The sequence below is a fragment of the Oryctolagus cuniculus genome, chromosome 17, assembly GCF_051225735.1.
Source record: "Oryctolagus cuniculus isolate XC-2025 breed Fujian yellow rabbit chromosome 17, ASM5122573v1, whole genome shotgun sequence".
NCBI lineage: Eukaryota > Metazoa > Chordata > Mammalia > Lagomorpha > Leporidae > Oryctolagus > Oryctolagus cuniculus.
Genome location: NC_142883.1, coordinates 53131950 through 53158952, shown reverse-complemented (window position 1 = coordinate 53158952; position 27003 = coordinate 53131950). Strand labels below are relative to the sequence as shown.

At 55.6% G+C, this 27003-nt stretch overlaps 1 protein-coding gene across 1 annotated transcript; it reads left to right on the top strand.

Moving 5' to 3' along the window:
- Positions 1-634: 634 nt before the first annotated feature.
- CCDC42 (coiled-coil domain containing 42) lies at positions 635-16606 on the top strand. The gene is made up of 7 exons (XM_002718980.6): positions 635-865; positions 1092-1197; positions 1446-1550; positions 2538-2735; positions 10702-10923; positions 11031-11189; positions 16333-16606. Exons 1-7 carry the CDS (start codon positions 783-785, stop codon positions 16408-16410), a joined length of 951 nt encoding a protein of 316 aa, XP_002719026.1. The 5' UTR covers positions 635-782; the 3' UTR covers positions 16411-16606.
- Positions 16607-27003: the final 10397 nt, after the last annotated feature.

The window sequence follows — 27003 nt, the reverse complement described above, 5'->3', positions numbered from 1 at the left end:
TTGGGACACCGTCTGGGCAGGAGACGATCCGCGCCTCGACCCACCACGCCCCGGCTCCCGCCCCCAGACAGAAGCGGGCAGGCCTCAGACTCCGCGGCTGGAGCGCAGGGCCCGGGAGGGCGGCCCGCTCAGCGGCTTACACGCAGGACGCTCCATGACTGTTCTTCCTAGTTTACTTTTCCCCCAACCTCGGACACTGGCGCTGGCCCGCAGGCTGCTCCCCGGCCCCCGGGAAGCCCGGCCCCCAGCTCCTCGTGCCTTAGGCCTCCCTGGCCTAGCACTCAGGCCTCTCCCCGCCTGCCCCAGCCTGCCTCAGGTCCACCCCCAGCTTCACCCCCGCACACCTCTGCACCAGGAGGTGCAGGTGGGGGTGGGGGGCTGTCCCAGGATCCCCGCGCCTCTCCCAAAGCCCCCTTCTTGGGGTCCAGCTTCTTCCCAGAGTTCCCGAGGATTCGGGCTGGCAGCAGAGCGCAAGAGCGTTGCAAGCGTGGGGTCAACGGGGCAGGGGTCAGAGGGCAAAGCCTGCGTTCCAGGTGTGGCCCGCTGGCTGCTAGGTAACCAGATCACCCGCGGCTGCCCCAGCGCATGAACCCCAGAGCCTCTACCCTCTGCTTCCAGCCCCTCGGGCTTTGTCTCACAGACACCTGCCCTTCCCCGGGACTCTGAAGGCAGGAGAAGAGTAGAAGCCAGAGCCCAGCTACCACCCCCGAGCCCCTGTGGTTCTGCTGCCCAGAGTTTCACTGTGAAGTGTCAGCGGCCAAGGCCCCGAGGTCACTGCCACCATGAGTCTGGGCATCATGGAAGAGGAAGACCTGGCCGAGTACTTCCGGCTGCAGTATGGGGAGCGGCTGCTGCAGCTGCTGCAGTGAGTGCCCCCCCCAGCCCCCTACCCCAGGCCCCGCTTCCCAGCCTGTCCCCTCTCCCTCAACCCAGTGTTCCCCCAAATGCCAGCACTGCCTCTCCTCAACACCCTTCCTTGTACTTGCTGGTGGGGTAGGGGAGGGGTGGTGGCCCCTTGTCCCTGCCCCAGCCCGCCCCCCTCCCCGGGGGTCTCAGAACCCACAGGTCTGTCTTGCCCGTGTCTTGGGCAGGAAGTTCCCCAACATCGAGGAGCAGTCGGATTCCCCGTCCATCCGGCTGCTGGAGAAGAAAAAAGAGGCCAAGATTGTCCATCAGGCTATGGAGCAGAAGAAGGAGGCAGGGCCTGGGGGAGGGCGGGCGGGGGTGCAGGCAGGGCGGGGAGACCAGAGGGACAGCCCTGCCTGGGGTGGGGGCTCTGGGCTCTCTTCTGGGGGTGGGGTGGGCAGAAAGGGGTCCCAGCGTCCTGGGATCCTGTGCTCTGAGGCCGGTGTGGGGCGGGCAGGGAGAGGTTTCTCTGCAGAGCCCCTCCTAGGGCCTTGGGTGTTGGGGGCCCCCTCACCTCTCTCTGCTCTGCCACCCTGAAGACATTTCAGCGCAGGATGGAGACCCTGAACATGCGCTGGGAAGAGCTGGGCATCAAGGAGGCGCAGCTGAAGGCCTACATCCAGAAGTTTGAGCAGTTCATCCAGGTGCGGAGGGAGCACGCCCCCCCCTGGCCCCTGCCTCCGCCTCCACCCAGCTGCCGGCTCCTCGCCCTGGGCAAAAATTGTCCTCCGTGCCCAGTATGCTTAGTGCTGTCCCCAGGATCCTTAACATCCCCCACCTAGCTCTCCATCCTTAGTGTCCTACTTAGCTGTCCAGGTCAGGCTCCAGCCCTCTAGATGGCAGCCTCCCATCTCCCTGCCAATGCCCGGGGCATCCAGTTTATCCAGGGAAGGAATGCATGCATGCATGAATGAATGAATGAGCCATGGACAGGAAAAAGGTATTGGAGCTACAAAGATGAACAATGTAGGGTTCTAGCCCTGTCGCTCACCCCACCCTTCTGTCTTTGTCCTTGCACTGAGTGAAGAACAGGCCAGGGCCAGCGGAAGGACTAGGCAGCAGAGTGCATTCCCAGGGGACCCCTTTCGGTCAGGCATGACGGGAGCGGTTTCCCCATCAGGAGCCCCGAGGGGCCTGGCCCTCAGCACTGTGTCCTGCTCTGTGCCTAAGCCCCCTGGGTGATGGGCCAGGCACGTGAGACTTTGCCAGATGGGTGCCTGCACCCACCGCTGGGCTTCCTCAGCATTGCCCAGGGCTGAGCTCTCTCCAGACACCAGGCCCCGCAAAGCCCAGGTCACCCCAGCCCTCGCTTCTCGTAGGTTCTACTCTCTGGAGTCCAGAGCCCACACTCCAGAGAGAATCATTTCCAGTTTGCTCCCGCCAAGGCCACCTCTGACTTTGGTCCAAACCTTCATTCCAGTCACCTCCTGCCATGCACAGAAACCCCCTGGGAATAACCCCAGAGGTCCTCGTCCCCATGGGAGACAATCGCTGCCCGTGCTGGGGGAGTGGTCTGGGCTCAGCCGGCACAGGGGGGCTGAGGGCACCTCCAGCTCCAGGCAGGCCCAGGCTGTGAGACCAGCACACACGGTCCAGGCTCAGGACCAGCGCTGCCTCCTCCACTCTCCCAGGAGAATGACCAGAAACGCATCCGTGCCCTGAAGAAAGCCAACAAGGAGCGGGACCTCAAGCGGCAGCGTGTGCGGGAGCTGGCCAAGGCCAAGCAGGAGATCGTGGCCCTGCGGGCGGAGCACCAGAGGCTGAGCACCAAGCTGCAGGACTACGCCATCTTCAACAAGTACCTAGAGAAGGTGGTGGAAAACTCGGAGGTGAGCGCCGGGGCGGGCTCTGCGGGCTGCAGGGGCCTGGCCGTGGGTCTTTGGGTTCCTGTGGGAGTGACAGCTGCGCCAACGTCTCCTGGGAGTTGTGTGTTTGCATCTACATGTGTGTCCACGGCTGGCGGGGGGAGCGCGCATGGGCTGGGGTGGGGGAATGCCGTGTGGGCAGCGGCATGAGCCTCCATCTCCATCCTCCTTGCTTCCCCCGCTCCTCCCCAGCATCTTTTGCTTATTTGAGAGTAAACTTTGGAGAGAAGCTGGAAAAAAAAAAAAAAAAACAAAACAGGCAGCCTACTGCCCAGCTGGAGTGCTCGGCGGCATGCGCTGGGCTGCGAGCCGGGCTCGGGCGTGGGTGCTCTTCGTGTAGTCCTCACGTCAGCCCCCAGACAGGAGCATCCTCAGTGTCCCCTTTACGGAGGAGCAAACCGCGCCTCCGAGAGGCTAGGTAGCCTGCTCAGGGCCTCAGGGCTCAGAAGCTCTGAACCACTCCGCGGTCGGCCCTACAGGGCGGGTGTCAGTAGCTCCTCCCACAGTGCCTGCCATGGGTGCTCCGGTCCCAGAGCAGCCCCTGGGAAGCTCCCTGGCCCTTTGTCTCCCAGGCTTCTCCAGGCGCTCCTCTCCCCCGTGCTCCCATACCCATTGCTGGGTCTTTGTCCCATGGATGCTCCCCGACACACACCCCGCATTCTGCCTCCCTCCCCAGGGGCCAGCTGCAGACAGGGTGCACACTGGAGGCCTGATGTGGTCTCCACCTCCCACCCTGCAAGGGGCACGTCCTGGGGGACAGAGGGCGACAAGGAGCGCACAGCTATTTAAAGTCCTTGCAATTTCCACTAGGAAACACTGTAACCTAATTTACTTGTGCCGAGTCCCAGGTCTGTCTCGCTCGCTCCGCCTACTGTAGCTCACTTGATGATTGGGGTTTTTGTTAACGGGGCCGGGGAAGAGGGCCATCCTAAAGGTGCCCTGTGAGCTGTGGCCCCGGGTTCCAGCGGGGAGAGCCGGTCTCTCAGACCGGAGGGAAGCAGCCCGCATCGCAGACTGGGCGGCAGCCACCCAGCTGCTCAGTGCCACACGCGGGCCAGCCCTGCCCCGGTGTGTCCCCAGCGGCTGGGGAATGGCACGGCCACCCACCCTCAAGCCCGCCAGCTGGGGGCCCGCTTCTGGGCCCCTCCCTCCCGCTCAGCTCGGCAGCGATCCATCAGCAGATGGGTGGATTCTGCCTCCTAAGTATGTTTGGAATCCGCCCGGGCCCCTCGCGGCCAGACCACCAGGGCATCTCAGAGCCATTCCTGGCCGCTCTGTTCCGCATTCCACAGCCGCTGACGCTGCCGGCGGCTCGCTTTGCTGGCTCTTTCTCTCACTCTTTCTTCTTTGATTTTGTTTGACAAATTTGAGCATCCTGGAAAGCAGCACCCCTCCCCCACCTGCGCTCACCGCACAGCTTTGTCAGATTTTAGTATTTGCCCTGTTTGTCCCCAATTCTTTTAATTTTTTTTTTAAATAAAACACTAATAGTCGTAGACACCCTGTTTGTGTCTTTCCAAATCTCATTCTTGCCCTCTCTGTCTTCAGCGGGAATCAGCATCCTGGTTTTTTTTAATTTCTCACTTTCAAGCTCATTTTGTTGTTGTTGTTATTTTGGTTTTTTTTTTTAAAGACTTCTTTATTTATTTATGTATTTGAAAGGCAGAGTTACACAGAGAGAGGAGAGGCAGAGAGAGAGAGAGAGAGAGAGAGAGAGAGGTCTTCCATCCAGTGGTTCACTCCCCAAATGGCCACAACAGCCAGAGCTGTGCTGATCCGAAGCCAGGAGCCAGGAGCTTCTTCCAGGTCTCCCATGCGGGTGCAGAGGCCCAAGGTCTTGGGCCATCTTCTACTACTTTCCCAGGCCATAGCAAAGCTGGATCAGAAGTGGAGCAGCCAGGTCTCAAACCGTCACCAATATGGGATGCCAGTGCTTCAGGCCAGGGTGTTAACCCATTGCCCCACAGCACCACACCGGCCCATGTTGTTGTTATTTTGTAATATGATATCTTTGTACTAGGAATAGCATTATACATGTTTCTGCTAGTTGTATTTTCCGATCAGTGATACTTTTTTAAAAAAAAGATTTATTTTATTTATTTGAAATGTAGAGTGGCAGAGAGAGAAGAAGACCACACAGAGAGAGAGAGAGAGAGACACAGAGAGAGAGTACTTCCATCTGCTGGTTTACTCCCCAAATAGCTATAGTGGCTGAGACTAGGCCAGACAGAAGCCAGAAGCCTGGAATTCCATCCAGGTCTCCCACATGGATGGCAGGAACCTAAATACTTGGGCCACCATCTGCTGCTTTCCCAGGTGCATTAGCAGGGAGCTGGATTGGAAGTGGAGCAGCTGGGACTTGAACCAGTGTTCCAGTATGGGATGCCAGGGCCAGGGTCACAGTTGGTGGCTTAAATGGGTGGCCAAAACACTGGCCCCTAATCAATGATACTCTAAAAAATATTTTAAAAATTTTTAATTGGCACATCAAAATTGTGCATATTGGTGGGGTACAGCGTGACTTTTTTTATTAACTTATTTTCATTTTCTATTAAAGACAGACAGCTCCCATCTGCTGGTTCCCTCCCACAAATATCTGCAACAGCCAGGGCCAGGCCAATCTGAAATCAGGAGCCTGGAACTCAGTCAGTATCTCCCATGTGGGTGCCAGGGACCCAAATACTTGAGCCATCACCTGCTGCCTCCCAGTGTGCACATTAGCAGGATCTGGGATCAGAAGTGGAGGAGCTGGCCCAGATAATGGCCTGGAAAAAGCAACAGAAGATGGCCCAAATGCTCAGGTCCCTGCACCCACATGGGAGATCCAGAAGAAGCTCCTGGCTCATGGCCCTGGCTTCGGCCTGGCCCAGTCCCGGCCATTGCAGCTATTTGAGGAGTGAATCAGCAAGTGGAAGATCTCTCTCACTCTGTCTTTCCTCCTCTCTCTCTAACCCTGCCTTTCAAATTAAAATATATATATATATATTTTAATTTGAAAGGCAGGCTTACTGGTTCACTCCCCAGATGGCCGCAACAGCCACAGCAGAGCTGATCTGAAGCCAGGAGCCAGGAGCTTCTTCTGGGTCTCCCATGCAGGCGCAGGGGCCTAAGAACTTGGGCCATCTTCCACTGCTTTCCCAGGCCATAGCAGAGAGCTGGATTGGAAGTGGAGAAGCCGGGACTCGAACTGGCGCCCATATGGGATGCTGGGGTTGCAGGCAGGGGCTTTCACCCACGGTGCCACAGTGACTTATAAAGAGGTCTTCAGCTGTGCCACGTCACAGTGGGCGACCATGCGCATCTGTCTTTGTGGTCTCTCCTCTTCCTTATAAAGCCACAAGGACTCCATCCTGGGAGATCCGCCCTGATGACGTAACCTAATGTAATCACCCGCAAAGGCCCCACCTGTAAACAGCTGGCTCACCAAGGTTCCACCTTCTTCATACCATCACCATGAGACGCTGGGGGTTAAGCTGCTGCCTGAGTTTAGGGAGATGAATCATATTCTAGCCACAGCATTTCCCCTCCGAACCCCAAGAAACTCATGTCGCGTATTATCTTTGCATCCCAGCATTCCAAAGTCTTGGCTCGGCATTCGTTCAGAAGTCTGACAAGGCACACTCCTCACAGTCGTGAGCCTGTAAAACCAAAACAAGCTCTCGACTTCCAACACAAGACGTGGGGCAAGGCACAGGGCAAACGCACTATTCAGAAAGGGAGGAATAGACAAGGAGAAAGCCCGGTCCGAGTCTGAGACAGCAGGGGGACCATAAACCTCAATGCCCCGTGCTTGGCAGCCCTGCACACGGGTGGGCACTCGAGGGCTCGGGCAGCCCTGCCCCTGCCACTTTCCTGGCCTCAGCCCACGCTTCCCTTCTCACAGGTTGGAGTCTCCTGTCTGCAGCCTTCCCAGGCTGGCGCTTCTGTGGCTCCATTAGGCCTTGCCCTTCTGGGAACTCTCCGTAGTGGCTACCGCCTCCCCCCCCGCCATGATAAATCTCTTCCCCAGGCTTCCAGATTTTCCAAGACGTCCTTTGAAAGCTAGGGGGAAGTCTGAACGCCTGTGTGTCTCTTGCATTCTGTGTGTGTGTGTGCAGAATTCACATTGTGTAGACACCACCTAGGTTTCTGTTTCCTGCCCTGTGATGTAGCAGGTCAAACCACAGCTGGAGCAGCCAAGGGGTGTTGTGTTGGGATTTGGGGAGCGGAGTCCCACGGACGCTCTGGGCAGTGAGCCCTAGGAGAGTGCCCATGACCATTCTGCCTTTCTGAGCTCCGCCCGCACTGGGAGGGGTGGCCTGGAAGACCTCTGAAATGGGTTCGGAGTCTCCCTCCCCTCGTCTGTTCACGCTCATCTGCTCATGCCGGGTTCCTCGCCACGTCCTTGGTTTTCTCTCCTGAAAATCCTCTTTCATTCTCTACCACGGGGCCAGACTCAGAATTGTCCAAACTCTTCCACCTTGCTTCCTTTTTAGTTGTAAATTCTATTTTCAAATTATCCGGTTGCTCTCTGGTTTCAGAATAAGCAGTGAGAAAAAGCCAGGGGGTGCTGCACTGCTTTGAAATCTCCTCCGACAGATAAACTAGTTCACCGCTCTTCACGTGGGCCTTCCGCCACGTCCCACTCATGCGTACAGTGAAGCTAGGTTCTTTTTTTTAGAGTTTTTTGTTTTTTTTTTTTTAATTTGAAAGGCAGACTTACAGAGAGACAGAGAGATCTTCCATCCATTGGTTCACTCCCCAAATGGCTGCAATGGCTGGAGCCAAGAGCTTTATCTGGGTCTCCCATGTGGGTGCGGGGGCCCAAGTACTTGGGCCATCTCTCTTCCACAGCTTTTCCCAGGCACATTAGCAGGGAGCTGGATCAGAAGGGGAGCAGCCGGGACTTGAACTGATACCCATATGGGATGCCAGCACTGCAGGCAGTGGCTTTACCTGCTAACACCCACCCTGCTGCTTTTTGTTTGTTTGTTTCTTTGTTTTGTTTTGTTTTTTTAACTGTTGGTATTTTCCAATCAAGGTCCAAACATATTTCTCCACATTGCATTTGGTGAATATGTTTCTTAAGTATCAAGGACGCTCTGCTGACCAAAAAAAGCAAGATGCAAAGGAAGATAGACAGTATGATTCCGCAGGTATATTTGAAGGCAGCTAAAATTAATCATGGGACAGAAGTCAGAATACTGCCGTCCACCGTGGTGGGCACCAGGTACTGGCTGAGGGCACAGATGTGGCCTCCCACCCCTTCCGCCCTCTTTGCCATCAAAAGAAAGACTTCATAAAAGGAAGCTTTTCCTTCATCAGCTACGTGCTAAACACGTTGATTTTTTTTTTTTTTTTTTTTGACAGGCAGAATGGGCAGTGAGAGAGAGATACAGAGAGAAAGGTCTTCCTTTGCCGTTGGTTCACCTTCCAGTGACCGCCGCGGCCGGCGCGCTGCGGCCAGCGCACCACGCTGATCCGAAGGCAGGAGCCAGGTACTTATCCTGGTCTCCCATGGGGTGCAGGGCCCAAGCACTTGGGCCATCCTCCACGCACTCCCTGGCCACAGCAGAGAGCTGACCTGGAAGAGGGGCAACCAGGACAGAATCCGATGCCCCGACCGGGACTAGAACCTGGTGTACCGGCACCGCAAGGCGGAGGATTAGCCTAGTGAGCCGCGGCGCCGGCCCACGTTGATTCTTTATTTGCAGTTTTCAGAATAGTGAATTGGCTCTCCAAAAGTGTCCTGTAATGTCTTCAGCGTCATCATGGATCTATAACACGTTTGATACGCTTAAATCTCATGTGCTAATTCTTGCTGATTGTTCCAACTGTCTCATCATGGGAACAAGGGGAGCTTCTTCAGGTCCGTACCTGAGCCCTTTTGACCTCAGCACCAAGTTCTAGCAACTCGTTCCGAGTATAGAGCCGTTCACTGTAGCTACTGTAGGCTGCTGCGTTGGGTGTCAAGTGACCTTTTGGAAATGCAGGTGCGAAGTTGCATCCCAGCTCCTTAATAATCCTTCAGTGGTGTTTCAGGAAAACCCGGTATCTGAGAACTAGCCACCAAAGGTAGGAGGGGCCGAAAGACTGAAGAAAGAGGCTAACAAACCCAGGATGATTCTGGGTGCCGTGCGTGAGGGGCCACGGGCAGCAGCAAGGCGAGAGGATCCCTTGCACCTGAAGCAGGGGAGAAAGTGTTCATGGGCTAAACTGGACAACAGGCAGCCTGTAGCCAACCAGAACACACCTGGACTTTCTCAAGAAATTATTAACATTTTAAAAGACACATTCCAGGCAGCAGAAGCGAGTAGCAGATCCCCCTAATGACTTTGTTTGTGTCCTAAGCGTTGGGATGACTGCCAGGGCCACACAGAGGACAAGAGGGCAGCGGTGGCCAGGATGGCCGCAGTCACACCGGATCCTCTCCAGGGATCAGGTTCACGACGCAGTCCTTCCCAGGCTGTACTGGTATTTTCTTCCTTTTTGCTGCTTCTCCGGGTGGTTTTTTCCCTCCTTATCTTTTTTTTTTTTTTTTTTTTTTTTTTTGACAGGCAGAGTGGACAGTGAGAGAGAGAGAGACAGAGAGAAAGGTCTTCCTTTGCCGTTGGTTCACCCTCCAATGGCTGCCGCGGCCGGCGCACCGCGCTGATCCAATGGCAGGAGCCAGGAGCCAGGTGCTTCTCCTGGTCTCCCATGGGGTGCAGGGCCCAAGCACTTGGGCCATCCTCCACTGCACTCCCTGGCCACAGCAGAGAGCTGGCCTGGAAGAGGGGCAACCGGGATAGAATCCGGCGTCCTGACCGGGACTAGAACCCGGTGTGCTGGTGCCACAAGGCAGAGGATTAGCCTAGTGAGCCGCGGCGCCGGCCCTCCCTCCTTATCTTGAATTTGGGCCATGAACATCCCCCACGTGCCACACAGACACACACACACACACACACACACACACACGTGTGTGCCATTCATCTTCACCCAAGCCACCTGCTTACCTGTCACTAACCCCGCCTGCCAAGGCCTGGCTTATCTCAGCCATCCTTCCCCCCAGGAAACCCTCTCTGGCTGTTCTCACTTCCTCCAGCGCTACAGTGGGTGGCCCTTCCTGGGACTTCCATCACTGGACACTGCATGAGATACAGGGAAGCAGTCAGGGAGTGGTCCCCGGGTGGCTGGAGGGCACGCTTTGAGAAGCCCCCTGGGGAGAAGAGCTGGCATCCGGGGACCAGTGCTCCCACTGCCTTCTAAAAAGAGGGTGGGTTGTGGGCTCCTGTTCTGCCCGAGTGGAGCAAGGTTCTGGATCCTCACCAACCCGGCTTCTCCCACAGTGGATTCTGAGCAAACGCCTTCGAGCACCAGGCTTGAAGGGGGTGGGTGTCGCCCCAACCCCCACCAACCCCCCCACCCCCAGCACAGACAGGGCTGTTTTCCCGCTGTGTTGTAACCAGCTGTCTGTCTGCTCTCTTCCACCCCACCCTGGGGAAGCTGTAGGCTGCTTTCTTATCTCCTGGATTTTGCACAGTTGCTGGCTTGTAAGTGGTTCTTGGTACTCCCTCTTTAAATGTCTGGGAGGACATCGGAGATGTCTTCCATCAGCCTGGGAAACCTCCGGCGAAATCTCGATGCCAGGGGCCACCTTGACCTTGTTTCCTGTCCTGTGGGTGGAGCTTGGCAGGTACCCTCCTGGAATCTCCCCAGATAATTCCAACATGCCCCTAAGCTTGAGAGCCCCTGGCCCACATTGTGTGTGTCCCCCCAACTCACAGACCACAGCCTGCCGGGACCCAGGAGAGCCAGGGGGAAGGAGCCTCACCGTCTCCAAGAAGCCTGCCCTTGACCCGGCCTCGGGGGTTGGGGGGCCCCCAGTGTCCTCGTTCCTGGGCATGGGTGGGGTGAGGCCCTGGAAGGGCTGGCAGGGCAGTGACCCCTAGCCCCCACTCCCCGGCCGCAGTTCGAAGAGATCCACGAGGTGATCGCGCGCTACAAGACGCTGGTGAGCATGCACCACGACCTCTTGCAGTCGGCGCAGGAGGGCCAGGAGAGCATAGAGCGCGCCAAGGCGCGGCTGGCGCGCTACATGGAGGAGAAGGACGACGAGATCCTGCAACACAACAACGACCTGGCGCGGCTGCAGATGCGCTTCGACCGCGCGCGCAGCGACGTCATTATCTGGGTGAGCCGGCCCGGCCCGGCCCGGCCCGGGGGCGGCAGAGGGGCTGGCTTCGGGCGGGCGGTGCCGCTGAGCGCCTCCGGTCCCGCCCACCCGTATGGCTTCCGCAGGAGTCTCGCTGGGCACACATCCAGAACACCGCCGCCAAGAAGACCCTCTTGCTTGGCACCATTAAGATGGCCACGCTGAACCTCTTCCAGATCGTGAGCAAGCAGCTGAAGGACACGGCCCACGTGTCCCTGGAGGACACGCACAAACAGCTGGACATGGTAGGGGGACGCGCAGGCACGGGCCACGCTATGCAAAAACTGCTTTGCATCCTCTTAAACGTACCTTTTCTTTCCATTTTTCCTGAGAACATTATGAAGTGCCCTCATATGTAATTTTGTTTAAGATTTACTTATTTGGAAGGCAGAGTGCCAGAGAGTGAGAAAGGGCTGGGCCAGGCCAAAGCCGGGAGCCAGGATCGCTGTGCAGGTCTGCCACGTGGGTGCATTAGCAGGAAGCCAGGTCGGAAGTGGAGGAGCCAGGATTCCAGCCCCGACTCTGGTGCAGGATACCGGCATCCAGCGCAGTGCAGCGGCCTAACCTGCTGAGCCACAGGGCCCACCCCAGCACAGGGAACCTGGTAGCTCTGTGTCCTCCAGTGCCTACAACAAGGCTGGGCGCAGGGTTGGCAAATGAGTATGAAGCACAATTAATAAAACTGACCCACTGAGAAGCATTCCCCCTAATTTTAGTGACACTCAGGGAATATAAAGGATGGGAAGGAAAACTCCTGAAACAAGTGCTAGGGAACACTTAGGGCACTTGCAAGAAAGATCCCACCAAAGGAAGTGCCTTGGATGGTCTGGCATTGCATGTAGGGAATTCAGAGCAGATGGAATAAGCAGAGATGGGGTAGTCCAGCAGACTAGCACAGCAGGTAGGAACTGCTGGCTGAGGGGTGCACCTGTGACAGCAGTTCCTTCTAGCTGAGGGTGACTGTTGCCATGTGGGTGCAGTGGAGCAGTGGGCTGCGCAGCCAGGGATGTCCACTTCAACATGGACTGCAAGCCAAGAATCTCACTTGTAAGTGCAGTGTTTCCTCAGTTTCGGTGAGTTTTCTATGGTACAAGAGGTTTTCCCAGGAGGGTTATTTGCATTTTGGGCGGAGCTGGGGAGCTGATATCCCCTTCAGCTTAGGGGACCCGGCCAAGTGCCCTGGGATGGCCTTCCACAGTTTGTTCTGGAAGTAGTGATTCTCAGGATCCCTTCGCACTCTCACAATTTGCGGATGGAAGATCTCTCCATGTCTTTCCCTCTCTGTAACTCTGCCTCCCCAATAAATAAACCTTTTTAAAAAATAGAGAAAAACAAAGTTTATCCACACTCCAGAGAGCTTTTCTTCCTACAGGTTAGGAACAGAAAACCTTTAAATATGTGTTTAATTCATTTTAAAATGAAGATAACAAACATGTTAATATAAATGGCATTTTTTGTTGTTGTTAAAAAGTTTTGGCCGGTGCCACGGCTCAATAGGCTAATCCTCCGCCTAGCGGCGCTGGCACACCAGGTTCTAGTCCCGGTCGGGGTGCCAGATTCTGTCCCGGTTGCCCCTCTTCCAGGCCAGCTCTCTGCTGTGGCCAGGGAGTGCAGTGGAGGATGGCCCAAGTGCTTGGGCCCTGCACCCCATGGGAGACCAGGAGAAGCACCTGCCTTCGGATCAGCGCGGTGCACCGGCCACAGCACGCCGGCCGTGGCGGCCATTGGAGGGTGAACCAACGGCAAAGGAAGACCTTTCTCTCTGTCTCTCTCTCTCTCACTGTCCACTCTGCCTGTCAAAAAAAAAAAAAGTTTTGAAAACTATTTTGTGCAAAGGATGACATGGTGGACACTGTGGCATGTCCCTCTAGCGTCTTCGTAGAGGACAGGGAGGCTCTCGTGCAGGCTTCTGTGCCGTGCTGTTGTGACAGCACGTGTCACCCACCCTGGTGCATGCCACTGGTGTGCGCCTGAGACAGGAAGAGCAAAACATGTAAGTGACGCTTCAGTGTTCTCATGAGAAAAGTTTGGGCGTCACAGACCAGAACTCCTGGAGGATTCCCTGGGGTCCCCAGGTTACCTCCCCGTAGCTGTCCCCTCCCCCATCTCCCTGTCTCCTGTAACTTCCAGTCCTCCCTCCTCCTCCCCCCTGCCCCCACTCCAAATCTTGAGCTTTCTGCATCCTTCTCAGCCCTGATTTGCCTCTACAGGAATATTTCATTTTGCCTCAAGGTTATCTTAAAATGTGCCACTTCATTCCCATCAGCTATGAACCAGCTAGATCCGGTTGTCTGAAAAAATCGAAAGTTAAAAACCTGGGAAAGAAAAGTTTATGTTAAGCCGGCACTGTGCCGCAGCAATTAAGCCATTGTCTGCAGCATCGGCATCTCATATGGGCGCTGGTTTGAGTCCCGGCTGCTCCACTTCCAATCCAGCTCCCTGCTATGACCTGGGAAAGCAGCAGAAGGTGGCCCAAGTGCTTGGGCCTCTACACTCTCATGGGGGACCCAGATGAAGCTCCTGGCTCCTGGCTTGAGATTGGCCCAGCTCCAGCTGTTGCGGCCATCTGGGGAGTGAACAAGCAGATGGAAGTTCTCTCTCTCTCTCTCTCTCTCTCTCTCTCTCTCTCTCTCTCTGTAACTCTGCCCGGCCGGCGCCGCAGCTCAATAGGCTGATCCTCTGCCTGTGGCGCCGGCACACCGGGTTCTAGTCCCGGTGGTTCTAGTCCTGGTCGGGGCGCCGGATTCTGTCCTGGTTGCCCCTCTTCCAGGCCAGCTCTTTGCTATGGCCCGGGAGTGCAGTGGAGGATGGCCCAAGTGCTTGGGCCCTGCACCCCATGGGAAACCAGGATAAGTACCTGGTTCCTGCCATCGGATCAGCGCGGTGCGCTGGCCGCAGCGCACCGGCCGCTCCAGCCATTGGAGCGTGAACCAACAGCAAAGGAAGACCTTTCTCTCTGTCTCTTTCTCACTGTCCACTCCGCCAGTCAAAAAAAAAAAAAAAAAAAAACACTCTGCCCATCAATTAAATAAATTAATTTTTAAAAAGGATATGTTAAAATCAGAGGTCAAGGTAAGGGAGGGAAAGGAAGACTGTGGGTTCCTGGACTCCAGGGGCCTTCAACAAGGCCAGCAGTGGGCTCTGAGCTTCCTGGTAGCCAGAATGAAAAGCGGCAGAGTGGGCTGTGGTCCGGGAAGGTGATGGAAGGTTTTCTCCCAGGGCGCCTGCATGTTCCAGGTCCTCGATTCTAACTGGGAAGTCCCGAGGTGGCTCCAGAGACGCTCGGTGAGCAGTGTCTCCCTGAGGTGCCCCCAGCAGCGGCAGGCGTGCGAGGCTCCAGGACTAGGGCTCCCAGCACAGCTTAGGAGCTTCGGAGCGGCGACTCTGCAGCAGGAGGCCAGGACAATTAGAAATCAGGGCATTGTGTCATGAAAGTCGCAGCATCTCCCCCCGGGGTGGGGGTGGGGGGAGGCCAGGCTGTCCGTGACAGTGTTTTCCAAATCCTGGAATCCTGAGACATGAGTGAGTTTCCTGTGGGAGAACAAGAGGACTCCATGGACTAACGGGTGTAGCAAAGTCTCAGTTAAACAGTTAATTTTTTTTTTTTTTTTTTTTTTTTTTTTTTGGAATGCAGGACCTGGTTGTAGACTTGGCCTTGCTGTGGCTCTGGGCCCTGAGGCTCTCTGGGCAGATCATGTTTCTAAAGTGCACTTGGCCATAGAACCTTCTGGGGATATGTGCCCACTCAGTGCAAGCACGCAGTTTGGGAAATGCACTTGGGCCGAGTGGCCTGAATTCACTGACTGTTGCTCTCCCCTGTGCGGTAATCGTTACTGTTACTGATTGCATTGCTACCATTGCTGAATCAGCCGCCGCGACCAACAGGACTGGTGAGGGCTCCGAGTTTCAGAACTCAAATCCTAGAGGCCAGGCAGTCCCACCTTTTTTATTTTTTTATTTTTTTGACAAGCAGAGACAGTGAGAGAGAGACAGAGAGAAAGGTTTTCCTCTTGCCGTTGGTTCACCCCAAAAATGGCCGCTATGGCTGGTGTGCTGCACTGATCCGAAGCCAGGAGCCAGGTGCTTCCTCCTGGTCTCCCATGCAGGTGCAGGGGCCAAGCACTTGGGCCATCCTCCACTGCACTCCCTGGCCACAGCAGAGAGCTGGCCCGGAAGAGGGGCAACCGGGACAGAATCCGGCGCCTCGACCGGGACTAGAACCCAGGGTGCTGGTGCCGCAGGCGGAGGATTAGCCAAATGAGCTGCGGCGCCAGCCGCAGGCCTACCTTTTATCCCTCTCCCTTTCTTATTATTATTATTATTTTTTTTATTTGACAGGCAGAGTTAGACATTGAGAGAGAGAAACAGAAAGGTCTTCCTTCCGTTGGGTCACCCCCCAAATGGCTGCTAAGGCCGGTGCGCTGCGCTGATCTGAAGCCAGGAGCCAGGTGCTTCCTCCTGGTCTCCCATGCGGGTGCAGCGCCCAAGCACTTGGGCCATCCTCCACTGCCTTCCCGGGCCACAGCAGAGAGCTGGACTGGAAGAGGGGCAACCGGGACAGAACTGGCACCCATATGGGATGTTGGCGCCGCAGGCGCAGGATTAACCAAGTGAGCCATGGTGCCAGCCCCTCCCCATTCTTATTACTGATTCATTTATTTGAAAGGCCTACTGACAGATGGAAAGAGAGGAGAGAGAGAGAGATCTTTTGTTCACTGATTCTCTCCCCAAATGGCCTCAACACCCAGGGTTGGGCCAGGCTGAAATCAGGAGCCAGGAATTCCATCTGGGTCTCCCACATACGTGCAGCAGCCCAAGGACTTGGGCCATCTTCTGCTATTTTTCCCAAGCCATTAGCAGGGAGCTGGATTGTAAGTGGAGCAGCCGGGACTTGAACTGGCGCCTATGTGGGATGCCAGTGTCCCAGGTGACAGCTTAACCCACTGTGCTACAGCGTCACCCCCAGTTGCATGCTTTTTAAAACAGAAACAGGTGCAATCTTGATGCCTCAAGATTATCCCGATGCGCATCAGTTCTGGGTCTCAAGCGCAGGACCATCTCGAGAGCTGTGAGGTTGTGGGGGGCCGGCTGCCGCTACACGGCCTGGCCCTGCCTTGCTAAATGCTCTTCGTTCACTGAGTGCCTGCGCTCTTCTATGCTGTTTCCCCCTTCTGTTACACAGTCAGCCTGCACTGTGTTTGCTACGGCTGCTTTCAGACCCACTAAACCTGGTATTCAGTTTCACCTGGAAAAATTGTGGCCTCCCGCAGAGGTCTGCCACAGAAAGGCAATGAACTCCTTACAAGTTACCTCCCGGGGGGTGCTCTGTCCGGCGTGGGGAGGCCTCTGGCTGGCCGGGGGCTGACTCGGGTCCCCTTGTCGTCTTAGATCCAGCAGTTCATCCAAGACCTGTCGGACATCTGGTCAGAAGTGAAGAAGAAAGAACAGCAGCAAGTCCGAGTTTAAGGAAGCAGCACGGTTCTGGAATGTTCTGAGATGGAGACTGGGAAGGAACAAGTTACTGGTGGGCATGCACTCGGGGCAGCCCCACGCTGCCCACCGAGGACCCCCGTGCCCTTCTACTGGGGAACACCTGGTTGTGCCCCCACCCCCGGGCCCCAGGCCACGCCAGCCCTGAAAACATTAAATTTTTTTTAAAAAAGATTTATCTTATTTATTTGAAAGACAGAGTTACAGAGACAGGTAGAGCCAGAGAGACTTTCCATCCACTGGTTTACTCCCCAAATGACCGCAACAGCCAGAGCTGAGTGGATCCAAAACCAGGAGCCAGGGTCTCCCACACGGGTGCAGGGTTCCAAGGACTTGGGCCATCTTCTACTGCTTTCCCAGGCCATAGCAGAGAGCTGGATCAGAAGTGCAGCAGCCGGGACTCGAACTGGCGCCTGGGGCTTTAACCTGCTGTGCCACAGCACTGGCCCTGAAAACATTAAATTTTATAAGAATTTTGTTCCTAAGTTCTATTTCTGGGGAAGAGTCAGTTGTGGGGGCAAGCACTCCCTCTCTAACCCTAACCCGAACCCTGACCCTAACCCTGGGTTGCCCAGGAGCTAGAAACTGAAGCTCAGAGCTAGACACAGGACAGGGGACTCACCCACGGTAAGTGCCCAGGTGGGCCACGAACCAGCAGAGTGAGTCCACCGGCCCATCTCCCCTCTGACACACCCTTTTCATTTTTTACTGGAAGAAGTTGCTATTTCTAACTAGGGAGCAAAGACTACAAACCACGAAGGCAGCTTCCTAAATCAGAGTTCCAAAGGTGCTGCATCACCAACTCCCCCCTGGCCTACCGCCCTGCCTGCTGTGGACCCCGGAGCACACAGCACTAGGCCAGCAGTGCCAGCCAAGGAACAGACAGCAGGCTGCTCAGCAGCCAGCCGGGCACCGCTCTGTGGGCCACGTGACAACGCCAAGGCCACAGAGCACCTCAGCAGGCTGGAGCGAGGACGTAAGGAAGGCGAACCTGATGAAGGTGATGGCTCAAGTACCTGGGTCTCTGCCACCCACAAGGGAGACCTGGGTTCAGTTCTGGCCTCCTGGCTTTGATCTGGCCCAGCCCCAGCTGTTGGGGGAATGTTTGGGGAGTGAACCAGCAGATGGAAGATCTCTCTCTCTCTGCACCCCCATGGGTGTATGTCTGCCTTCCAAATAAAGTTTTAAAATAAATAAATCTCCAGTGTATGTTTCTACCACAGCCAAGTCAGAGGGCCCTGGGCAGCAGCGGGTACCAGCCGTGTACTTGATGCTTACATCCCCAAAGTCATAAACTGATGACAGGAAAGCCTTAACCCAACCATGATGGGAGGTCAGTGGGCGCCCTTGAAGGGTCATCTTTGAGAGAGGCCTGGTTATATAGGCCTGGGTAGGGCCCAACTCTGCTTCTTGGCTCACTCTGCCAACCACTGCCCTCATGAGAGCCCAGCCCCCTGGGGCCACCTAATCTTGCACAGTGAACCTCCAAAACTGTGCATAACCTTCCCTCCTTCCAAAGTGGCTCCTCTCAGGCATTTGTTAAAGCAACAAAAAGCTGACTCATACCATGGCTTGGGGATAAGGCACCACCACCCTTATCTCACAGAGTGGGTCACCTCCCCGGGGACCTGAGCCACAGGACGACACCAGCACCAGCAGGATTCACTCTTGGGTCCTGTGCTCTCCCCCACTGGCCAGGCTGCCCCTGGAAGGCAGGGGCACTGTGCTTCTTCCCCTGCACTGCAGGCTGGGGAGGAAGCCCAAGCAAGCCCTGTGATCACAGGGTCCCTGAGACCACAGGAATCCTCACGGCCTGCATAGCCTGCAGGCAGCTACCCCTGTGCACAAAGTGCCTCACTGGGCGCTTCTCTGGATGGGGCCGCCAGCCAGCAGCAGCCCTGGGGAGCTTGTTACCATGTGGGTAAGGCAGGGAGTCGGGAAGGGACCAGGGGCTAAGGACTACCAACGCCCAAGCCATGTGCTTCACCAAATCCCAGCATCTTCCACACTGATTCAACATGGCTGAAACCCGGTACACCCAATCCCCATCACGCAGCTAAGCCTCGCTTTCCATCCCATCCAGAGGCTGTGACACCTTCCTTCCTGGAGGCCACACGTGTGTACAGCCTCACCCCAAACCCTGGCTCCTTTGGCTCTTCCATGAGACCCTGACCTGAGCACCACCCCTGCCCCACAAAAAAAGGATGCCCCAGCCTGGGTGGAGGCGATTCTGTCTCTCGAGGTTGCCCACACTCGAGTCTGAGTGTGCACTGTCTTTCTTCTTTTCAATATCCTACCTGTTCATGTCTACCTACATCTGGGAGTAGACTAGAACCTGGACTAGGTCTAGCCGGGGGCGGGGGGGGAGTCTCTCCAAGCCCAGCCAGGGCTCTCGATCCCCACGACAGATAGATGTGGTGGTGAAATTCCACGCCAGATCTGCAAATCAGAAACCCTGCGGGTGGGGCCGGCAATCTGGGTTTTAACAAGCCCTTCCCGGGATTCTGATCCGGGCTTACGTTGGAGAACCACTGGGCTCCATCTGGATCCTGCGGGGGGAAGGAATGCGTATCTGTGACCTGTCAATCAGCATTTGGTCAGAGAAGCAGTTTGATGCAAGTGTCCCTTATCTGAATTGCAGGGAACTGGAAATGTTTCAGATTTGGGATTTTTTTTTTCAGATTCTGGAATATTTGCACACACAGAATGTGGTTTCTTGGGGATGGGACCCAAGTCTAAACGTGAAATTCATTTGTGTCTCATGCATACCTTGTACACATAGGCTGAAGGTACTTTTATGGAATATTTTTCCATAATTTTGTGCAACCCATCGTTGAAGTTAGGTGTGGAACTTTCCAGGTGTGGCATCCTGTTGGCGATCACAACATTTTGGCTTCTGGATTTTCAGATTAGGGAGGCTCAGACTACTTTTTTTTCCTGGTATGTGCAAAGGGCTTGTTCAAGGAATTTGGCCTTGAGCAACTGTGGGCATGATTAAATTGTGAAGAATGGCCGGCGCCGCGGCTCACTAGGCTAATCCTCTGCCTAGCGGCACCGGCACACCGGGTTCTAGTCCCGGTTGGGGCGCCGGATTCTGTCCCGGTTGCCCCTCTTCCAGGCCAGCCCTCTGCTGTGGCCAGGGAGTGCAGTGGAGGATGGCCCAGGTGCTTGGGCCCTGCACCCCATGGGAGACCAGGAAAAGCACCTGGCTCCTGGCTCCTGCCATCGGATCAGCGAGGTGCGCCGGCCGCAGCGCGCCAGCCGCGGCGGCCATTGGAGGGTGAACCGACGGCAAAGGAAGACCTTTCTCTCTTTCTCTCTCTCTCACTGTCCACTCTGCCTGTCAAAAAAAAAAAAAAATTGTGAAGAATGCCAAGGGCTGGTGCTATGGCACAGCGGGTTAAGCCAGGGGCCTGCATCCCCTGTGGGCACTGGTTTGAGTCCTGGCTGCTCCACTTCCGATGCAGCTCCCTGCTAATGAGCCTGGGAAAGTCTTTGGGCCCTTGCACCCACGTGGAAGACCTGGAAGAAGTTCCGGATCCCTGGTTTCTGATCAGCCCAGCTCTGGCTATTGCGGCCATTTGGGGAGTGAACCAGCAGGTTGAAGATATCTCTCTTTCTCTCTCTAACTCTAGCTTTCAAACAAATAAATAAATCTTAAAAAAAAAAAAAAAAGGAATTTCAGAGGTGAGAAAGATCAGCAGTGAGCAAGCAAGTGATGTTTAATGAAGAGAATGCACCTGGCAGGCCGGGCCAGCGTCTCAGCAAAGCACCAGGAGCCCAGCTGCCCCCAGCCTGAAGTTCCCTGGGTCTGGGCCTCTCGTTTCTCCTCCCCCTCCCTCTTCCTGGATAAAGCTGGGCAGAGGGCTCTCCGTGGAGCAAGGAATCCATGAAATTCCTCCTGGGGCTTTATCAGTGCAGTGTTATTGGACCTAAATACACTTCCCCACCGCCCCCCACCCCATGCAAGGCTGAGAATAGATTCCGCTGGGGTGTCCCTAGGGGGAGGCTGGGACTCCCCCACAAGGTTCTGGGACCTGGGCAAGCCTTGATGTGCAAACTCTGGGCTGCCTCTAGTTTCTTCTCTCCATCAATCACTGTGTTTCCTCTTCTTGTAGACACACATAGGTCTACCTTTTCCTGCCGAACAACACAGGCTCTCTAAGGCTGTTGGCTTCTTCTTGGATGCCGGACCCTGGGGCTCACAGCGGAGGCAGCCGCAAAAGAAATACCACCGTGAAGCGTCGAGAACCAATCAGAAGTCAGAATCCACAAGTGCAAGCAGCAGTCCACTCCCGAACTTGGCTTGGGGGTCTCTGCAGAAGCCCACCGAGGCAGCTGGGCACACATCCTCACCCCAGGGCCTGGGGACATTGGAGGAGGAGCCAGGGGGAGGGTGGAGCCGTGCAGGCCCTGCCTCCGCCTCCCACACTCAAGGTGACCCGTCCCTAGCAGTGGCAAAAGGAGGGAGCTACCCCCCCCCCAACGCCCGGGCCACCTCCTGCCTTCTCCCGTAGGACGCTCTCGGAACCCCAGTCGGGGCTGGGGGTAGGACACAGTTGGGCCTGGTCCAGCCGACACATCCCAGGCCTCCACGCGGCTCCTGGCCCCATCTCACAGATGGGGAGGTGGAGGTGTGGCCCCTTTTAGAAGAGGCCTGGAGGAGTCCTGGAGGCCGCAGTGACCCCAGAAGAAGTGAGAGGCCAGAGGTCATCTCCCTAACCCAGCACGGTCGACCTCCAGGGCGGTGCTCAGAAGGGACATGAGGGCCAGCGCCCTCCAGAAACAGGTTTGTGGGTGGTGGGTGTGCCTCTGGCACAGCTGCCGCTGACCACAGGGCCTGCTGGGCCAGCAGGCGGCATGGGGGCAGAGCGGGCACAGCCCCTCCCCCATCTTCTGCTGTCTCCTTGAGAGGTGCAGCTGCCCCTTAGGCCCCCACGCCCTTCCAGCCCCCACTGCTTCCCAGCGTTCCTGGACAGCAGCGGGGGTGGGGTAAGGGAATGAGGCTTCACCCTTGGAATTCCTGTGATCCCGGGCAAACTCATCTCAAGGCAAACGCGTTCACGCACACGTACATCTGCTCACTCCGACCCTGCAGCTCGCTCCAGGTTTATAAAGGACAGCCCAGCTCCCGGGCAGGGCAAATCCTGCACTTCCAGGCAGAGTCCCTGAGCACAGGAGACAAACTCGTTCCCCAGCCACTGGAAGCGGGGAGAGCAGATCTGGAGCAAGGGGGGCTTCCTGGAGGGGGCGGCCGTCACACCGTCACACACTCACACACAAGTCCTCACTCCTCCCGCCCTCCATTCCAAGAACAAGAAGATGAAGATAAGGACGCGGCTGGCGTTTTCCCAGCAAGAAGACAGGAGTTTGTTGGAGCGGAAATCAACCAATGATTCCAGAAATGACCGGTTCTCGTCAGCAAAGGCAGGAAGCAGGATGGAGGGAGGGCTGGCTGTTCCCCACCAAAACCTGTTAGCTCTTCCTGAAGGGACGTGGGGGTGGGGGGAGTCGGATGGAGGGCCCCAGGAACTTGAGAGCAAAGCCTGTAGGCAGCCGCCTGTGCCACACCACACACAGGGCCCCAGACAGCAAAAGGCCCCCCACAAATTGTTGGTGAGGATGAGAACCCAGAGCTGAGGGGGCCAGTGTTGTGGCATAGCGGGTAAAGCCCCCGCCTGCAGGACCAGCATCCCATATGGGTGCCAGTTCAAATCCTGGCTGCTCCACTTCCCATCCAGCTCCGTGCTAATGCCCCTGAGAAAGCAGCGGAAGATGGCCCAAGTGCTTGGGCCCCTGCTACCCACATGGGAGACTCAGATGGAGTTCCTGGCTCCTGGTCTTAGCCTGGCCCAGCTACTTAGAAAGTGAACCAGCAGATGGAAGATTTCTCTCTCTCTCTCTCTCTCTCTCTCTCTCTCTGTCCCTCTCTCTATGCTTTATGTTCTGCTTTAAAAAAAAAAAAAAAGTTGTTCAGGGTAGCTAAAGAGCCCCCTGCTGTGGGATCAACTATTATCTCCCAGGGGTCCCACATCATGGCAAGCCTTCAGCCAGCTGGGGAGGTTCTGGAACCTTCTGCCTCTTGTCTCCAGGCGTCTTGGGCTTGACCTCATAGGCAACTGAGTGAGCTCCTTTTCTCCAGGGCTTCCGGTGCCAGCGATGTGTACTGGGAGTCGCCAGCATGTGTGGCGGGGCACCAAGGCCCAAGACCCCTGCCCTGAGCAGCTTCTCCCCTGGAGGGTGAGAGTGCTGACAGCTGTGACACCAGCTGAGTGTGGGCTTCCCCCCAGCACCCTCACTGCACTTGAACTTCTGAAACTCTAGGGAGCAGCTCCCAGTGTCGACCGTGGGTTCAGGGAGGGTAAGAACCAGTCCCGGAGCGTGACATCACTCTGAGTGGGAGGCGGCTGGCGGGGAGAAAGAACCATATTAGGCATTTCTGGGAGAAATAAGAGCTGTATCTAGAAACATCCAGCAGGAACGACAAGCCAGCTGCATAGCCATGCAGAGCTGATTACATTGGCTTTTCTAGTAGGAGAAACATATTAGTGCAAACTTGGAGCCGGGTACCGACACCTGCTTCTTGTCCCGCGGTAGGAAGCCAGGGGTCCACGTAGGCTGCAGTGCCGAGCCCAAGGTGGCGGCTGCTGGGGCTGTCATCGGGGGACTCAGGGGAAGAATCCACTTCCAAGCTCATTCAGGTTGTTGACATAATCCAGTTCCTGCAGCTGCAGATCTGAGGTCCCCGTTTCCTGCCTGGCCGTCAGCCAGGGGGCTGCGTTCCTCGTGGCATAGCCCCTCCATCTTCAAAGGCCTCGGCGGCACGTGGAGACCTCGCCAGGTTTTGTGACAATGCCAGCCAAAGGCGTGTTCTGCTTTTAAAGGTCTCATGGGATTAGATTAGGTCCACCCAGAGGATCTCCCTTTCGCCTTCTACATGTGGGAAACACCAGGGGACGAAGGTCCCCCTCAGACTCTGCTTACCCGGTGGATCAAGAAAGGGTGTCAGCCAGCTTCCGGCTAATGTGCTCCCCGGGGGACAGCAGGTGATGGCTCAGGTACTTGGGTCCCTGCCACCCACATGGGAGACCCAGATGGAGCACTGCGCTCCTGGCAGTGGCCTGGCCCAGCTGGGGCTGTTGAAGGCCTTTGGGGAGTGAACCAGCATACAGAAGCTTTCTCTCTTTCTCTCTCTCTGCTTTTCAAATGAAAATGAATAAAAATAATTACCGGTGGGCCGGCGCCGCGGCTCACTTCGCTAATCCTCCACCTGCAGCACTGGTACCCCGGGTTGTAGTCCCGGTTACTTCTCTTCCAGTCCAGCTCTCTGCTAGCCCGGGAGTGCAGTGGAGGATGGCCCAAGTCCTTGGGCCCTGCACCTGCATGGGAGACCAGGAGGAAGCAGCTGGCTCCTGGCTTCGGATCAGCGCAGCGCGCCGGCCATAATGGCCATTTGCGGGGTGACCCAACGGAAGGAAGACCTTTCTCTCTGTCTCTCTCTCTCTCTAACTCTCCCTGTCAAAATAATAATAATAATAATAATAATAATTACCGGTGATAGTTTTATCAAATCAGGGTTCTCTTGGAGCTTATCAATCTCTGAGGAGTTAATGTGTAGACTTCAGTTTCTCTCGAATCTCCTGGTGTTTTGTTTTTTTCAGATATTTATTTGAGAGTCAGAATTGCAAAGAGAGAGGGAGAAGGAAAGGGAGAGAGAGATAGAGAGATCGATCGATCTTCAATCTGCTGGTTCACTCCCCAAGTGGTTGCAATGGCAAAGGCTGGGCCAGGCAGAAGCCAGGAGCCAGGAACTCCATCCAGGTCTCCCACTTGGGTGCGGGGGCCCAAGCACTTGGGCCATCTTCTGCTACTTCCCAAGTGCCTTATCAGGGAGCTGAATCGGAAGTGGAGCAGCTGGGACTTGAACTGGTGCTCTTATGGGATGCCAGGATTGCAAGAGGTGGCTTAACCTATTGTGCCACAACACTGGCCCCTCCTATTTTTATGACAGCTTTATTCATGTGCATGGATGGATTTATCAGGCCTGGGGCAAGTGTGGGGGGTGGGGAGTGGGGACAGGAGAAGGTCCACGGCTTTCAGCAAATTCTCCCAGGAATCTCAACCCAACAAGGGTAGGGACTGGGCATCCTCCCTTCTCTTTCTCCTTCTAGGTTTTTTTTTTTTTTTTTTTTTTTTTTTGACAGGCAGAGTGGACAGTGAGAGAGAGAGAGACAGAGAGAAAGGTCTTCCTTTGCCGTTGGTTCACCTTCCAATGACCGCCGCAGCCGGCGCGCTGCGGCCAGCGCACCGCACTGATCAGAAGCCAGGAGCCAGGTACTTATCCTGGTCTCCCATGGGGTGCAGGGCCCAAGCACTTGGGCAATCCTCCACTGCACTCCCTGGCCACAGCAGAGAGCTGGCCTGGAAGAGGAGCAACCGGGACAGAATCCGGCGCCCCGACCGGGACTAGAACCCGGGGTGCTGGCACCGCAAGGCGGAGGATTAGCCTAGTGAGCCACAGCGCAGGCCTTTTTTTTTTTTTTTTTTTTTTAATTAGCACATATCGCTCAATTAAAGTAGACAGTTCTGCTTTTAGTACATTATTGGTACATTTACTGAGACCTGCAACCATCAAGTGTTCTAGTCCATTTTAGAACATTCTCATTACCTCCTAAAAAGCCCCATGCCCGTTTCCTCCCAATCTCTCAGCCCCAGAAAACCCCTGATCTAGTTTGTGTCTCTATGAACTTGCCTTTTCTGGACATCGTATGCGAATGACATCGTAAACTATACGGCCTTTGGGGTGTGACTCAGCGCAGCGGTTTCGCTCAGTGTGGTGTTTTCATGGTTTGTCCGTGATAGCATGGATCTGTCTGTCATCTCTTTAGTGGCTGAATACCATCCCCTTGTGTGGGTAAACAGTATGTTGCTTCTCCGGTAGTCAGTCGATGCCCATTGGGGTTGTTTCTGCTTTCTGGCTGTCAGGAACAGTGCTGTGCTGCGCCTTGTGTGTGTGTGTCTGTGCGTGCCTGTGTTTTCAGTTCTCCTGGGAATAGACATGCTGGGCCCTGTGGCTGCTTTATGTGTAATCTTTTGAGGAGCTGCCAGGCTGCATTTTGGGGGTATTTGGGGAAGCATTTTAATATGGAAGTAATGACAGATTTAGAAGAAAAAAAACAGTGCAGGGAGAAAGAAGGAAACGGGGGTTTGATGAGGCGCTGATGAAGGGCAGTGCGAGATAAAGGAATACATACCCGAGGCTGCCCAGGCTTCATGGGAAGATATCTGGCTTGTGAATGAGAGGCCAGCTGGCCATCAACGCCCAACCCAAGATTCACTGTCACAGGCAAAAATTCACTGCTCAACCCCCACCCCGCCAGTCCCACTCCATCCTACCCGTCGTCCACCCTCACTGCTGCACCGCGGAACCCGCCTTCTGTCAATCAATAAATAGTGGTTCTATTGAGCGCCCCCTAGAGGCCAAGCACCAAGCAAAGCAAAAAGGACAAAGCGGTCAGCCACTGACTGGTGCCTGCTTGCCAGAGCTTGCAAAATCATTAACCAATTATCAGAGCAAGAGCTGTTAAGAAGTGCCAAGTGCTATGGGATCCGATAGAGAGAGGGAGCTGGGGATCCAACCAGCTCTTCCTCCTTTCAAATAAATAATTCTTTAAAAAAGAAAAAAAAGGGTGACAGAGAGAGAGAAAGAGCATTAGGGAGAAGGAGGGAGATCTTCCATCTACTGGTTCATTCCCCAAATGGCCACAACAGGCAGAGGTTGGCCTGGCCAGGAACTCCATCCTGGTATCCCAGGTGGGTGTCAGGGGCCCAAGGACTTGGACTATCTTCTGCTGCCCTCCCAGGAATATTAGCAGGGAGCTGGATCAGAAGCAGAGCAGCTGGGACTCAAACCCACACTCTGATATGAGATGCCGGCATCACAAGTGGTGGCCTAACTCACTGTGCCACAGCACCAGCCCCAAACCAAGTCCTTCTGAGGCAGCAATGTAACATTTAGGAAGGGTTTGAGAAATGAAGAGATTTTTTAAATATTATTTATTTATTTGAGAGACATAGTTACAGAGAGAGACAGAGACAGAGAAAGAGTCTTCCATCTGCTGGTTCACTCCCCAAATGGCCGCAATGGCCAGAGCTACACCATTCTGAAGCCAGGAGCCAGGAGCTTCTTTTACGTCTCCCACGTGGATGCAGGGGCCCAAGCACTTGGGCCATCCTCTGCTGCCTTCCCAGGCCATTAGCAGAGGGCTGGGATGTGGAGCAGCTGGGACTCAAACCAGTGCCCATATGGGATGCTGGCCACTGCAGGCAGAGGCTTAGCCCACTATGCCACATTGCCAGCCCAGATTTTCTTTTTTAAGCCAGACAGAGATGACAGAAGGACAAAGATGGGGAGTGAGCATGTCCTAATACAAAAGAGAGAGCGCGTGGGCTTGGAAGGCGTGGGCAGAGGCCAGAGCAGTGAGAACAGAGTCAGCCAGGCTGGATCGTTGGGGCTCCTGGGGAGGCCTTTTCAAGAATCCTGGGGTTTTATCCCAATGGGACAAGGGA

Excerpts from the sequence above, each read along its gene's own strand:
- CCDC42 (XM_002718980.6), top strand. The coding sequence starts at position 783 with ATGAGTCTGGGCATCATGGAAGAGGAAGACCTGGCCGAGTACTTCCGG. Across the intron at positions 1,198-1,445 it reads CTATGGAGCAGAAGAAGGAG|ACATTTCAGCGCAGGATGGA; the intron begins GCAGGGCCTGGG and ends GCCACCCTGAAG. Across the intron at positions 11,190-16,332 it reads CGCACAAACAGCTGGACATG|ATCCAGCAGTTCATCCAAGA; the intron begins GTAGGGGGACGC and ends TTGTCGTCTTAG.